Raw genomic sequence first — 13,750 nt, forward strand, 5'->3', positions numbered from 1 at the left:
TCCCGGGGGGTGGGGAGTGTGCAACTCATTGATATCCCGGGGGTGGGGAGATAATGCCGGGGGTTTACTCAGTCCCACTCCCCGTGTGATCCAGGTTTGTGTTGTTTGTGAGGGACCAGCACAAACCCACCTGCTGTTGAGGCAGGGCCTGAATTTTATTTCCTTACTCTCCACACCGTCCTCTGGGAGGTGCAGAGTCCTCAGTCATGGGGAACGTGCTGTACCTGACTGCGGTCAGATATCTGATCTCGTCCTCAGTGCCAACCTGTGTACCCAGGGACTGGGTTCGACATGTCTCTGGCCAGTTGAGTTACCCTGAGCACTGACCTGTTTGTCTTGTCTGGTAGGTGCGAACAGTGCGAGTATGAAGCTGAGACCTTCCAGGATGGCCAGGTCTTTACTCCACACTCCAATCCCTGCCTGAGGTGTCATTGTGAGGTGAGTACAGACCCACTGCCTGATTACACCAACTATCCATCATACCCACGCGGAGCACATGCTTTAACAGGCCGTACTTGTGCCCAGATATCCCAAAAACCCTACTCCCTTCCCCATATCCTGTCTATCTCTACTCACCTCCCGCAAACCCCTTCCTTCCTATTCCCGCTCCACACCTTCCCCCCCCCCCTTCCCAGCTTCCCCCACGCCTTCCCCCTTCCCAACGCTCCCCCCACACCCCCCTTCCCAACGCTCCCCCACACACCCCCTTCCCAGCTTACCCCACACCTTCCCCCTTCCCAATGCTTCCCCCACACCTCCCCCCTTCCCAGCTTCCCCCACACCTCCTCTCCTTCCCATTTATCCCACACAACTCCACATCCGCACATTTAAATATCGATCTCACTTTTTGTGCACCTGCTTTGCAGCTGTATTTCTTGCTCTGTTCTATTACCCTAATGCACGTTGTATGGTATGATCTGCCTATATTGCACACAAAACAAAGTTTGTCACTGTATCTAAATACATGTGACAATAATAAATTAAACCAAACCAGCGTTGGGCACTAGTGACGTGGACATACTGCAGCATTCCCTGTCTGACCTGATCTGATGTTTCCGATATTTCCCCTTACTGTATTTCTCATTGACAGAGTTGGGGACAGGAGTATTTGCTGCTTGAGGAAGCCTGAGGCCTGAAATGTTTTAATTGATTGGTTGCCTGGTGTTGTGGATCTCTGGGCATGTAGCTGCCTGAGTCAGGGACTTGGTCTAAAGTTGCCATGTCAGTCATATTAATCCGACCGACCAATCACCTTCTGATCATTGGTTTCATGTTTTGGGTACATACATGATGATTGGTTACGTTGCCTCTCTGCTTTGGTTGTTGCAATTGGTTCAGGATTAATGATGCCAATATTCTCTTCCTTGATAGGCTGGCAATGTATCCTGCCAACGAATGGACCGGAATTGCCCCCCTGTTCACTGCAGTCATCCGGCCTATCAAGCAGGACATTGCTGCCCATCATGTGACAGTAAGTAACCTTGGCAACTAGGAATGCCATGGTGGGGCGGCTCCATATATGACTGAAAGAAACAACTACAAACAATTCATTACAAATCACACAACACCAGGTTATAGTCCAATAGGTTTAATTGGAAGTGCACTACCCCCGATGAAAGAGCGTCGCTCCGAAAGCTAGTGCTTCCAATTAAACCTGTTGGACTATAACCTGGTGTTGTGTGATTTGTAACTTTGTACACCCCAGTCCAACACCGGCATCTCCAAATCATGACAAACGATTAGATCATTCATTCAACCATCCACATGTTACCAACATTATCAACCGTATAGAAACTCCTTAAATCTCCCCTGAACCTGATCATATGTCTGGTTGTGTTTCCATTTGGCACTTCTATGGAAAAAAAGTTATGATTGTTATCATTAATGGAATACTTGTCAGGCTTTCCCCTTGCGTTTCCAGGATTCTAATATTTAATTTGTTTACTGCAGGCAGTATACCTGGCAGCATCAACTAAAATTATTACATTGTTTCTAGCACAATCCTTAGACAAATAAACCACATCATTCCATGTATTCAGAGTAGCTTTGTGTGACCTGGGAAGAGTAAATACTGTGGGATAAACACCATACAATAGGAATAGTGTTGGACTAATATTCCATTCACCTAAAAGCTGGAGTTCAGAGGGTAGTATCTTTAATATCTTTTGTCGTGGGACATCAAAGTCAACAATGAGTCGCCATGAAAAATAAGCTTTGATACATTGCTGTTTCTGGGTCTTTGCGCGTACGAATTGGCCAAGCTGACATTACAACAGTCTTGCAGATTAGTTGAGTTGGCGACAAAGTATCCGCTGGATTATAACCCGGGCGGGGGGGGGGGGGGGGGGGGGGGGGGAATCTGAGGTTATTCACTTTGTTTGCAGCAAGAGAGAAACAGAATTTTTTTTGCGATGTGAAATGTGTTAGGGTAGACTTGAATGTGCTCATGCAAGGAACACAGAAGGAATGCAGCCACAGCAGGGAATTGGGAAAGCAGATAGCATGTTGGCTTTTGTTAGAAGAGGATTGAAATATAAGAATAAAGAAGTCTTGTTACAATTCTACAGGAACAAAAGCAGAAATTGTGGAAAGACTCAGCGGGTCCGACATCATTGGGAGAGAAAGCAGAGTTAGTGTTTCAGGGTCAGTGACCCTTCTTCAGAACTCCAGAAGTTGGGGTTGTATTTGTTAGAGTTTAGAAGGTTAAGGGGAGAGCTAATAGAAACTTACAAGAGAATGCATGGCTTAGAAAGGGTGGATGCTGGGAATTGTTTCTGTTAGGCAGGGAGACTAGGACCCCTGGGCACAGCCTTAGAATCCGAGGGGGTCAACATAGAATGGAAATGCGGAGACATTTCTTCAGCCAGGGAGTGGTGGGCCTGTGGAATTCATTGCCATGGAGCGCAGTGGAGGCCGGGACGTTAAATGTCTTCAAGGCAGAAATTGATAAATACTTGATCTTGCAAAGAATTGAGGACAACGGGGAGATTGTGAGTAAGTGGTGTTGAAATGCCCATCAGCCAGGATTGAATGGCGGAGTGGACTCGATGGGCCGAATGACCTTCCTTCGACTCCTGTGTCTCATGGTCTTAGGAATCCTGTGTGCAGTTTGAATATTTATGGTGAAGGAAAAATATACTGACATCTGAGGCAGTTCGGCAGAGGCCCACTAGATTAGGTCTTGGAATGAGAGTAGTGTAAACGTGGTCAGTATTCTGAGGGAAGGTGAAGGGATAGACACAGGGCCGGGCTGTCTGGCACGAGGCACAGTTTCAGTAGAAGGGGCTGCCAGACAGGAGGAGAAATTCCCCTCTTTGAAGGGCTCTGAATCTTTGGAATGCTCGACCCGGAGGGTTGTGGATCCATTGTGGTTGAATGTGTTTAAGCCTGGGGTAGCTAGGTTCGGGGTCTCTCCAAGAATGAAGGAATGGAAGGAGTGAGCAGGACAGGGGATTGGTAACCCAAAGTCAGACTTGCTGTAAATTGGGAAACGAAACTGGAAAGCAGTGGGGAAACCCTGCAGAGTGAGAAAATGAGTCAACCCTCGAGTCCAGTGCCTGGTCAGGAGCGTTGCCTCTGTTTCTTTCTCTACAGATGCTACCAGTCCTCCTGAGTTTCCCCAGCACTTTCTGTCAGACATGATTGAATTGAATGGTGGAGTCAGTTTGACGGCTGAGTGGCCTACTCCTTCTGCTGCCTAGTTCATGACAGGCGCTATGGAAATGCAAGACTCCAAAATGTTTTTCATTAGTTTTTTTCCACCTGGATCATGTTTCAAAGATCAGCTTGTTGTGGAAAATTAATGCAGGAAACCATTGACCATATCTTGAGGAGATCCAGAAAGTTTGTAAATATACTATGTGCTGACTGTTTATCTGTTTGATGTTCAATAAATGATTAGCTGAAGTCTCTGAGCTGAGCTCTGACAGTCTCTTCATGCACTGACTGACACAGGAGCATGTGATGGTGCTGATTCTGTTCCGGTCAGAGTACAGGCCACAAGAGCTCTCTGTCCAGTCTACATTCCCATTCTCAACAGTCTCAGTGTCACAAGTAAATTCTCACATTGGGCCATTTTGTGATTGGGCGGGAAGGTTAAAATGTAACAGTTGTGTAATCTGTGTTGCAGACCGAATGTGATACGTTACCACCATCTGTTGTGTTTCCCCATTCAGTGTGCGAGTATGAGAGTGCCCTCATTGGCAATGGCCAGATGTTTCACCCCATTTTTGGTGGACCCTGCATTCAGTGCACTTGTTCAGTGAGTACATGGTCTTGCACAGTGATGCAGTGTTTCTTTGTGTCATTAAAAGGGGCCCTGTGAAGTCTGGGGAAATATACAGATACCTAAAAGATAGAGGTTCCTGGGCTCCTCCACAACCCAGCGATGCATTAATGCTAAGAGCCTCGGCAATAGGACGGACGGACGGACGGACGCGCGCACACACTCTGCTCTGAAGGACAGTCCTCAATGAACACAACCTCCTCAGAGAGGCAGTACAAAGGGACCACAACACAGCAGCAGAACAGAGGAACCTTGCTTATCTGAAGGACACGGGCAGGGAGTATTTCGTTCGATTAATCGAATGCCACATAACCTAGTTTAGTCAAGCATTGGGACCTTTGCGATCTTGACAGATAATCCAGTATTCGGATCATCGAACACCAGATAATCAAGGTTCCTCTGTAATTGGCACAGACTAAGCACAGCATTGTTGGAGATTTCAGCACTGTCAGGGAGTGCCGCACTGTCAGAGGCTCAGCGCTGAGGGAGTACGCGCTTTCGGAGGCTCAGCGCTGAGGGAGTACCGCTCTGTTGGAGGCTCGGCGCTGAGGGAGTACATGCTGAGGGAGTGCTGCGCTGTCGGAGGCTCATCGCTGAGGGAGTACCGTGCTGAGGGAGTGCTGCGCTGTCGGAGGCTCAGCGCTGAGGGAGTGCCATGCTGTCGGAGGCTCAGCGCTGAGGGAGTGCCATGCTGAGGGAGTGCTGCGCTGTCAGAGGCTCAGCGCTGAGGGAGTGCCGCGCTTTCGGAGGCTCAGTGCTGAGGGAGTGCCGCGCTTTCGGAGGGTCAGCACTGAGGGAGTGCCGCGCTTTCGGGGGGTCAGCGCTGAGGGAGTGCTGCGCTGTCGGAGGCTCAGCGCTGAGGGAGTGCCGTGCTGTCAGAGGCTCTGCGCTGAGGGAGTGCTGCACTGTCGGAGGCTCAGTGCTGAGGGAGTGCTGTGCTGAGGGAGTGTCGCGCTGTCGGAGGCTCAGCGCTGAGGGAGTGCTGCACTGTCGGAGGCTCAGCGCTGAGGGAGTGCTGTGCTGAGGGAGTACCGCTCTGTTGGAGGCTCGGTGCTGAGGGAGTATGTGCTGAGGGAGTGCTGCGCTGTCGGAGGCTCATCGCTGAGGGAGTGCTGCGCTGTCGGAGGCTCAGCGCTGAGGGAGTGCCATGCTGTCGGAGGCTCAGCGCTGAGGGAGTGCCATGCTGAGGGAGTGCTGCGCTGTCAGAGGCTCAGCGCTGAGGGAGTGCCGCGCTTTCGGAGGCTCAGCGCTGAGGGAGTGCTGCGCTGTCGGAGGCTCAGCGCTGAGGGAGTGCTGCACTGTCGGAGGCTCAGCGCTGAGGGAGTGCTGTGCTGAGGGAGTGTCACGCTGTCGGAGGCTCAGCGCTGAGGGAGCACCGCGCTGTCAGAGGGTCAGCGCTGAGGGAGTGCCGCGCTGTCGGAGAGTCAGTGCTGAGGGAGTGCCGCGCTGTCGAAGGCTCCGCGCTGAGGGAACACCGCACTGTCAGATGCTCAGCGCTGAGGGAGCGCCGCGCTGTCGGAGGCTCAGCGCTGAGGGAGTGCTGCGCTGTCAGAGGGTCAGCACTGAGGGAGTACATGCTGTCAGAGGCTCAGCGCTGAGGGAGTGCCGCGCTATCGGAGGCTCAGCGCTGAGGGAGCACCGCACCGTCGGAGGCTCCGCGCTGAGGGAGTAACGCGCTGTCGGAGACTCAGCGCTGAGGGCGCACCGCACTGTCGGAGGGTCAGCGCTGAGGGAGCACCGCGCTGTCGGAGACTCAGTGCTGAGGGAGCACCGCGCTGTCGGAGACTCAGTGCTGAGGGAGTGCAGCGCTGTCGGAGGCTCAGTGCTGAGGGAGCGCCATGCTGTCAGAGGGTCAGCGCCGAGGGAGTGCCGCACTGTCGGAGGGTCAGTGCTGAGGGGCCTCATTGGTGTAGTTCTGGATGAGGGCTGCATAGACTAACAGCTTGATCAATGATGAGGGTAGTTTTAGAGGATGTTTTAATAAGAGGAGAGAGCGCGTATGGGGAGGGAATTTGTCCCAGATAGCTAGAGACCCAACTGAAGGCAGTGAGTATTGTGAAGATCTGCACTCATCTGAGGGGGTATTAGGGCTTGGGAGTGTTTATTGAGGTGAGGACAGAAACATCCAAATGCAATGTCTGAATTATTTGTTGCTTAGAATGGTGACGTACAATGTCAGGAGGAAATCTGCCCCCCACTGACCTGCAGTAACCCATTCAGAGATCCGGGACAGTGCTGTCCCACATGTACAGGTAAGTGATATTCTTCATTTGAACTGGTCCCTCAAGATATAAATGTAAGGAAAACCAATCCTAAATCCACAAATGTTGGATTTAAGATTAGAATGGTGCTGGAAAAGTGCAGCAGGTCGAGCAGCATCTGAGGAGCAGGAAAATTGACGTTTCGGGCAAAAGCCCTTCATCAGGAATTTTGCCCGAAACGTTGATTTTCCTGCTCCTCGGATGCTGCCTGACCTGCTGTGTTTTTCCAGCACAACTCTAATCTCGACTCTAATCTGCATCTGCAGTACCCACTTCCACTTGAATGTTAGCTTTACCCGAATAATTTCAATTTATCATTATGATCGACTCAGATTAACAGAAAGTACTGACCCAGTTTCTGCACTTAACACAGACTACTATTTATTACAAAGAAATTGTTTCTAACCACAAGAAAACAAAAATATGACTAACGAAATTATAACCCTACTTTAGTTCTGTTAGGCCAATGTACAAATATAGACAGTCGCAGACAAACTAATAAACATGGAGAATACTGGAGAAACTTAGCGGGTCTGGTCGTTTCTGGGGATAGAGAAACTGAGTTGACATTTCAAATCCAATATAACTCTTAAATCGTGTCTGACTCAAAACATTAACCCTATTTCTCTCAAAGCAAATATAGAAGTGATGGATGGGGAGAAACCAAATTAGCAGTTTAATAGCACCAATCCATAAGATCTAATGAGGTGTCACATTTGCTTCTTTCAAGTCTTCCCTTTCCTCTGAATTTCATATCCACATTCTTACAGCTTTTTTTTAAACTGAGGGAACAGGTAATTAAACTGTTCAATTGCTCAGTCGCTGGTTAGAGGCATTAGTGTGTAGCAAATGGTGGGAGAGACTACTTGGCTTTCTTTCAGTTTTTGGTGACTTCACTATGGGGAGAGAGAGAGATTGCAGTCTGAAAACCTTCTACTGCAGACACCCATGCACACCTCTACACACCACCTACACACACCCACACATGCACCCCCACCCACACGCACCCACACACAGACACACACACACTCCACGCACACCCACCTGCAGCCCCCCCTTACAAATCCCCCGCACACACGCCCCCCCACACACGCACACACCTCCACATGCACCACCACACACACTCCATCCACTCACAGACTCCCATGCACACCCCCCCGCAAACACCCCTCCCCGCACCCCCCAGCGCGTACACCTCCCTGCGCACAAGCCCCCCCCGCGCACACCCCTACCCCGCGCGCACTCCCTGCGCACACCCCCCGCGCGCACACACCCCCCGCGCACACACCCCCCGCGCACACACCCACCACACATGCGCACCCCCACACGCACCACCACACACACTTCCCCCCCCCCACTCTCTCACACTCCCACACACCCCCGTGCACACACACACCTCCCCCCGCGCGCACAACCCTCCCGCACACACACACAGCGCCCCACACGCACCGCCCCCCCCCATACACACACCCCCACACACACACCCTGTACACACGCAGCCCCCGCATACACACACCCCCACACACACACCCACCCCACACATCCACGCACATACACACGCACACCTCAGGATGCACCATCACGCACACGCACACCCCCCGCGCACACACGGGCTGCCACACACACATACACATACACACACACACCTGTACACACACCCCTGTACTCGCACCCCCCCCGCACATACACCTCCCCAAAGACACACACACACACCCAGATGCACCTCCTAACACAAATCCCCCACACACACTCTCCCAAACACACCCCCTCGCACATGCACACACACACCCCCTGCACACACCCCCCCCCCCCGCACCCATGCCCTCGCACCCCCACATCCCACACGCACAACCCCACCCACACACCCCGGCACTCTCGCACCCCCTGCGCTCTCACCCCCCCCCCCCCCCCGCACTCTCACCCCCCCCCCGCACTCTCACTCCCCACACACACACACCCCCGCGCACACACTCCCTCATACACCCCCCCACAAAACCCCCTTCACACACACCCCCCGCACACACCCCCACGCATTCCCCCCCACACATTGCCAAATGTATGCCCCCGCACACGCACATACCCCCGCACACACATACATCCTCCACCCCCCCGTGCACAAATCCCCGTGCGCACACACCCACACGCACTGCCCCACAGACACTGCCCCATACACACACACACACCCGCGCATGCACTCCTGCACCCCCGCACATCCCCCGCAGACACAAACCCCCCGGCAGATACTCAATCCCGCAGACACCCCCCCCCCCCCCCCCCCCCTGCAGACACACCCCCCCCTTAGACACCCCCCCCCAGACACCCCCCCCTTAGACACACCCCCCCCTTAGACACCCCCCCCCCAGCAGACACCCCCCCCAGCAGACACCCCCCCAGCAGACACACCCCCGCAGACACACACCCCTAGCAGACACCCGCCCCCCCCAGCAGAGACACACACCCCTGCAGACACATCCCCCTGCAGACACACACGCCCCTGCAGACTCATCCCCCCGCCGGCACCACCGCCCCCCCCGTTGACACCCCCCCCAGCAACACACAGACACACCCCCCCACGTACGCACACCCCTGCACACACACTCATCCCCGCACGCACGCACACACACACACCTCCCCCCCCCCCCCCCCCACCCACCCCCCCCCCCCACCCCCACCTGCCTCCAATCAACCAAACAATCTGGAAAATTCTCAGCAAAATGTCAATTCTCCATATCTCCATAGCGGAGCATTTAAAAAAAATTAGAGAATGGATATGGATCTTGGCCAAAATCTAATCCATTCTTCCTTGGGACATACCCTGCCTGTGTTCTGAATTTCATGAAATGTTCCATTAGTTTTGAGACACGTTGTTTACTGGCAAATGAGTGAAAATAACGTAAGCCATTGAACTGGATCTGACCCTGAGCCTGTGTAACTCTGTTGTTACCTTTTATATTTAGTTGTGTGTGTGTGTATATGTTGTGTGTGTGTGTGTGTGTTTTTCCTCCATCAGTGTGTATCCTGCAGGGGCTGGAGTATGAAGACGGAGCAGAATGGGAACTGGAGGAGAGTCACTGCACCACCTGTACCTGTGCCATTGGTAATGTCACCTGCAGACCCAAGCAATGCCCACCTGTCTCCTGTCTACACCCAAGCTTAAACAATGGTATGTGTCCCAATCAATCTGATACCAACTCAACTAACAAATGGCAGCACATCCATCAGGGGTACAGTCCCTGAGACAAGACAGGGGTCATCGGAGGAGAAGGGTGGATATAGTGTCTGGGGTTGTGCACAGGCGTAGACCTTTAATTGGGTATTAGGAGATATCTTGGGGGGATTTGGGGTTCGCGTGTTGAGATGGGTGACAGATCATCGTGCCGGGAAAAGGTCAAGGATGCCGAAGCACACTCAGAGTTCGAGTTAGGGTTGTATGCTTCTTTAACCTAATTTGCTGTGAATTGGTTACTAGGAAATTGTTGCCCGTCATGTGATCAATGCACATACAACAAGCGACAGTACAGGAATGGCCAGGAATTTATCGACCCTGACAATCCTTGTCAGAACTGTCACTGCCAGGTAGGCCTCTTTCCTGCACCTCCTCTGTCTCCTATGGGAACGCGTCTGCCTGTGTGTGTCCATGTGGCAGAATGATCGAAAGTTTACGGCTCAGAGAGAGGCCGCTTGGCCGATTATGTCTACAACAGCTGTGAAACGAGCCATCGGACTGTAATAACTCAGGAAATCTAACTGGAAAGGAACATCATTTATTGTTGAACACCAAATTGAGCTGCTACTCATGGCATAGACAGGCCGGTCCAAGCCTAGGCCAGAGAGTTCTGCAGAGCCATCCCAAAGGGCTCAGGTGATGAGTTCCAGAGGACGGGCCGTTGCCTGTTACCAAGAAAACTCAAACTCATTGAGCTCCACAAGGAGGTTAATTAGTGATTCGCAATGGGCCTTGTAGGGGTTATCACAGACTAATCACACCATTTCAACATTTGATCCATAACTCTACAAGTTATGCCACATGTGATGCATATCCGGATCCCCTCTCACATGAGTTGATGTTTATAGAGGTTGAAACCCATTCACAGGGACTAAGTCCCAGATCCTTACCATCCTCTGGGTGAAAATTTGTTTCTATGTTTCCTCTCTAATACTTCTACCTGTAATTTTAACTCGATACCTCCTGGTCTAAGTAATACCTCTGCCTGTGAATAGGCCCCACTCGTCCACTCCATCCAGGCACCTCACAGTTCTCTACAAGGTAATCAATCACCCCTCAGCCTTACCTGTTCCAGGAAGTACAACCCCAACCTACCAAATCTTTCCTTATAACTAAAGTTTTTTCCAATTAAGGCTACATATTCATAAATCTTCTCTGTACCCTCTCAAACTCACATTCCATCCTCTTTGTAATGTGGGCCAGGAGCAGGAAGCTAAGACTAGATTCCATTGGGATTATGTTTGCATGGACTGGTTGGATCAAAGGGTTTGTATCCATGCTGTACGAGTCTGTGGTGACCAGAATTGCTCACAGTCCTCAAGTTGTGATACGTCTAATGATTTATACAGTTCCAGCATAATCTCCCTGCTCTTATATTCTATTCTCTGGCTGATACCACTTTAACTGCTTATTAACTGTCCAGCTAACATCAGAGACATATGAACATTCACTCCCAGGTCCAGAACTTCCTCTGTATCTCACAGAATTCTCCCATCATTTGTGTATTCCTTGTTTGACCTCCCCAAATGCATCACTTCACTCTTCTCCGGGTTCAATTCCATTTGCCACATGTTGGCCCATTTGACCATTCCACTGATATCTTCCTGCAGACCACAGCTCACCACCTCAGTATCACCATGCGACCAAGTTTGATCTGGTCTGCAAAATTCTTGATCTTGTCCAGGTCAGTAACATATACCACAAAAAGTGAGGGCTACAGTACTGGGCCCTCTCTTGCTGGACTTGCCAAGTACTAGCCATAGCGGATGATGTCTGAAAGTGTGTGTGTCTAAGACTGTGTGGTTTTGTTTATGTGTCTATGCAATCCAATTTTATCCGAGAATCTCCCTTGAAGCTCAAACTACTCAGAGATGGAGATTGAGAAATGAGAATGTTGAAAAGTCTGGAACAAGTGCCTACTTTAGGAAGTGTCTGAGTTTCCCCTTAAATCACGTGATGTTTCATCTCCTGACAGAGTGGGACAGTGCGCTGTACACCAACTGACTGCCTCCCCACAAGCTGCACACGGCCAGAGAGGAAAGCAGGGCAGTGCTGTGCGAAGTGCCCAGGTAAGGGCAGCTGTGGGACTGAGGGTAGACCGTTTACATCAGTCAGGTAGCTGGGTGGGTATCGTCAGTGGTCAGGCAATAACCAGGAGGGAGCAAGGAGCTGCGCTGGTCTCCGCAGATTATCTGACAACAAGGTGTGCCTTAAAACAATGCAACCTGTTAGAAAGTGACCACATGCAAAACCAAGGAACAAAATTGCAGAAGCTGGTGGTTTGAAAGAAGCATGCTACTCAGCCACATTAGGGAGATTTAAACAATCCTTAGATAAGCACATGGATGATTTTCAGATAGTGTAGGGGGACGAACCGTGAATAGTTCACAGGTCAGCGCAACATTGAGGGCCTGTTCTGCACTGTATTGTTCTATGTTCTATAAACAGAAATTGCTGGAGAAACTCAGCATGTCTGGCAGTGTCTGTGGAACATCGATAAAATGTGGTGCTGGAAAATGCTCAGCGGGCCAGGCAGCAGCCGAGGAGCAGGAGACTTGACTTTTCAGAGAGGACACTTCATCCAGTCTGCATGAAAGGTCCTGCCCGAAACCTCGACTCTCCTGCTTCTCAGATGCTGCTGGCCTGTGGAGCTCTTTCCAACGCTACACTTCCTGTCCTCGCTCCCTCCTCGCAGCTGTGGAGAGAAAAGCAGAGTGAATGTTTTGGGCCCAGTGACCCTTCAAATTTTACTCTATTTTTCTCTCCACAGATGCTACCAGACCTGCTGTGTTTTTCCAGTATTTTCTGTTTTGTTCGTTTCAAGAGCCTAGTTAGTCATCTTTGTCCATTGCTGCCCCAACTAATCTTCTACACACTGACCCCCCCCACTGGGATACAGTCCCACACACACTGACCCCCCCACTGGGATACAGTCCCACACACACTGACGCCCCACTGGGTACAGTCCCACACACACTGACGCCCCACTGGGTACAGTCCCACACACACTGACCCCCCCCCCCCCCCACTGGGATACAGTCCCACATACATTGAAGTCCCATAGATACTGACTCCCCACTGGGATACAGTCCCACAGACATTGACGCTCCGTGAGGTACAGTCTCACACACACTGACCCTTCCTCGGGTACAGTTCCACATACACTGACCCTTCCTGGGGTACAGTCCACTACACACATTGACCCTCCCTGGGGTACAGTCCCACATACACTGACCCTCCCTGGGGTACAGTCCCACAGACATTGACACTCTCTGAGGTACAGTCCCACACACACTGACTTTGTCTGGGTTAAAGTCTCACAGATGCTGACTAAAGTGTATAACAATGATAGGATGGGGGAAAGAGAGTGTGAACACTGATAGGAGGTTGAGGCCAAGATAACCACCTTTGTAATGGGCTCCTTGTATTTGTATCTACAGACTGTGTGTTTGAGGGGCGTGTTTTATTGGATGGCCAGCGGTTCCCCAATCCTGTGAATCCATGCCAGGAATGTACCTGTGTGAACGGCCAGGTGACCTGTGAGAAGAGGGATTGTATCAGCGCCCTGTGTTCCTACCCTCTGTCAGGATCCTGTTGTCATAACAACTGCAACGGTAACTGCCTGCTCGGGGTGGTGGGTGGGGGCTGGGACAGGCGGGGTGGGGGGGGGGCGAGCTGGGACAGGCGGGGTGGGGGGGGGGCGAGCTGGGACAGGCGGGATGGGAGGTGAGCTGGGACAGGCAGGGTGGGGGGGTGTGCGCTGGGGGACAGGCGGTGTGGGGGGGTGTGCGCTGGGGGACAGGCGGTGTGGGGGGGGTGTGCGCTGGGGGACAGGCGGGATGGGGGGGCGAGCTGGGACAGGCGGGGTGGGAGGTCAGCTGGGACAGGCAGGGTGGGGGGGTGTGCGCTGGGGGACAGGCGGGATGGGAGGTGAGCTGGGACAGGCAGGGTGGGGGGGTGTGCGCTGGGGGACAGGCG

At 52.0% G+C, this 13,750-nt stretch overlaps 1 protein-coding gene across 3 annotated transcripts in view; it reads left to right on the forward strand.

Annotated features, from left to right (window-relative positions):
• The window catches only part of kcp (kielin cysteine rich BMP regulator), a 156,084-nt gene that overhangs the window by 87,731 nt on the left and 54,603 nt on the right, over positions 1-13,750 (forward strand). For all 3 annotated transcript variants that reach the window (XM_060842765.1, XM_060842766.1, XM_060842767.1), the window contains exons 20-27: positions 348-438; positions 1,372-1,471; positions 4,176-4,261; positions 6,444-6,537; positions 9,557-9,709; positions 10,016-10,122; positions 11,748-11,841; positions 13,213-13,386. In XM_060842765.1, the coding sequence (XP_060698748.1) occupies positions 348-438; positions 1,372-1,471; positions 4,176-4,261; positions 6,444-6,537; positions 9,557-9,709; positions 10,016-10,122; positions 11,748-11,841; positions 13,213-13,386 (899 nt within the window). The remainder of the gene's footprint in view (positions 1-347; positions 439-1,371; positions 1,472-4,175; positions 4,262-6,443; positions 6,538-9,556; positions 9,710-10,015; positions 10,123-11,747; positions 11,842-13,212; positions 13,387-13,750) is intronic.

This window comes from Hemiscyllium ocellatum, chromosome 23 (assembly GCF_020745735.1).
Source record: "Hemiscyllium ocellatum isolate sHemOce1 chromosome 23, sHemOce1.pat.X.cur, whole genome shotgun sequence".
Classification (NCBI taxonomy): Eukaryota; Metazoa; Chordata; class Chondrichthyes; order Orectolobiformes; family Hemiscylliidae; genus Hemiscyllium; species Hemiscyllium ocellatum.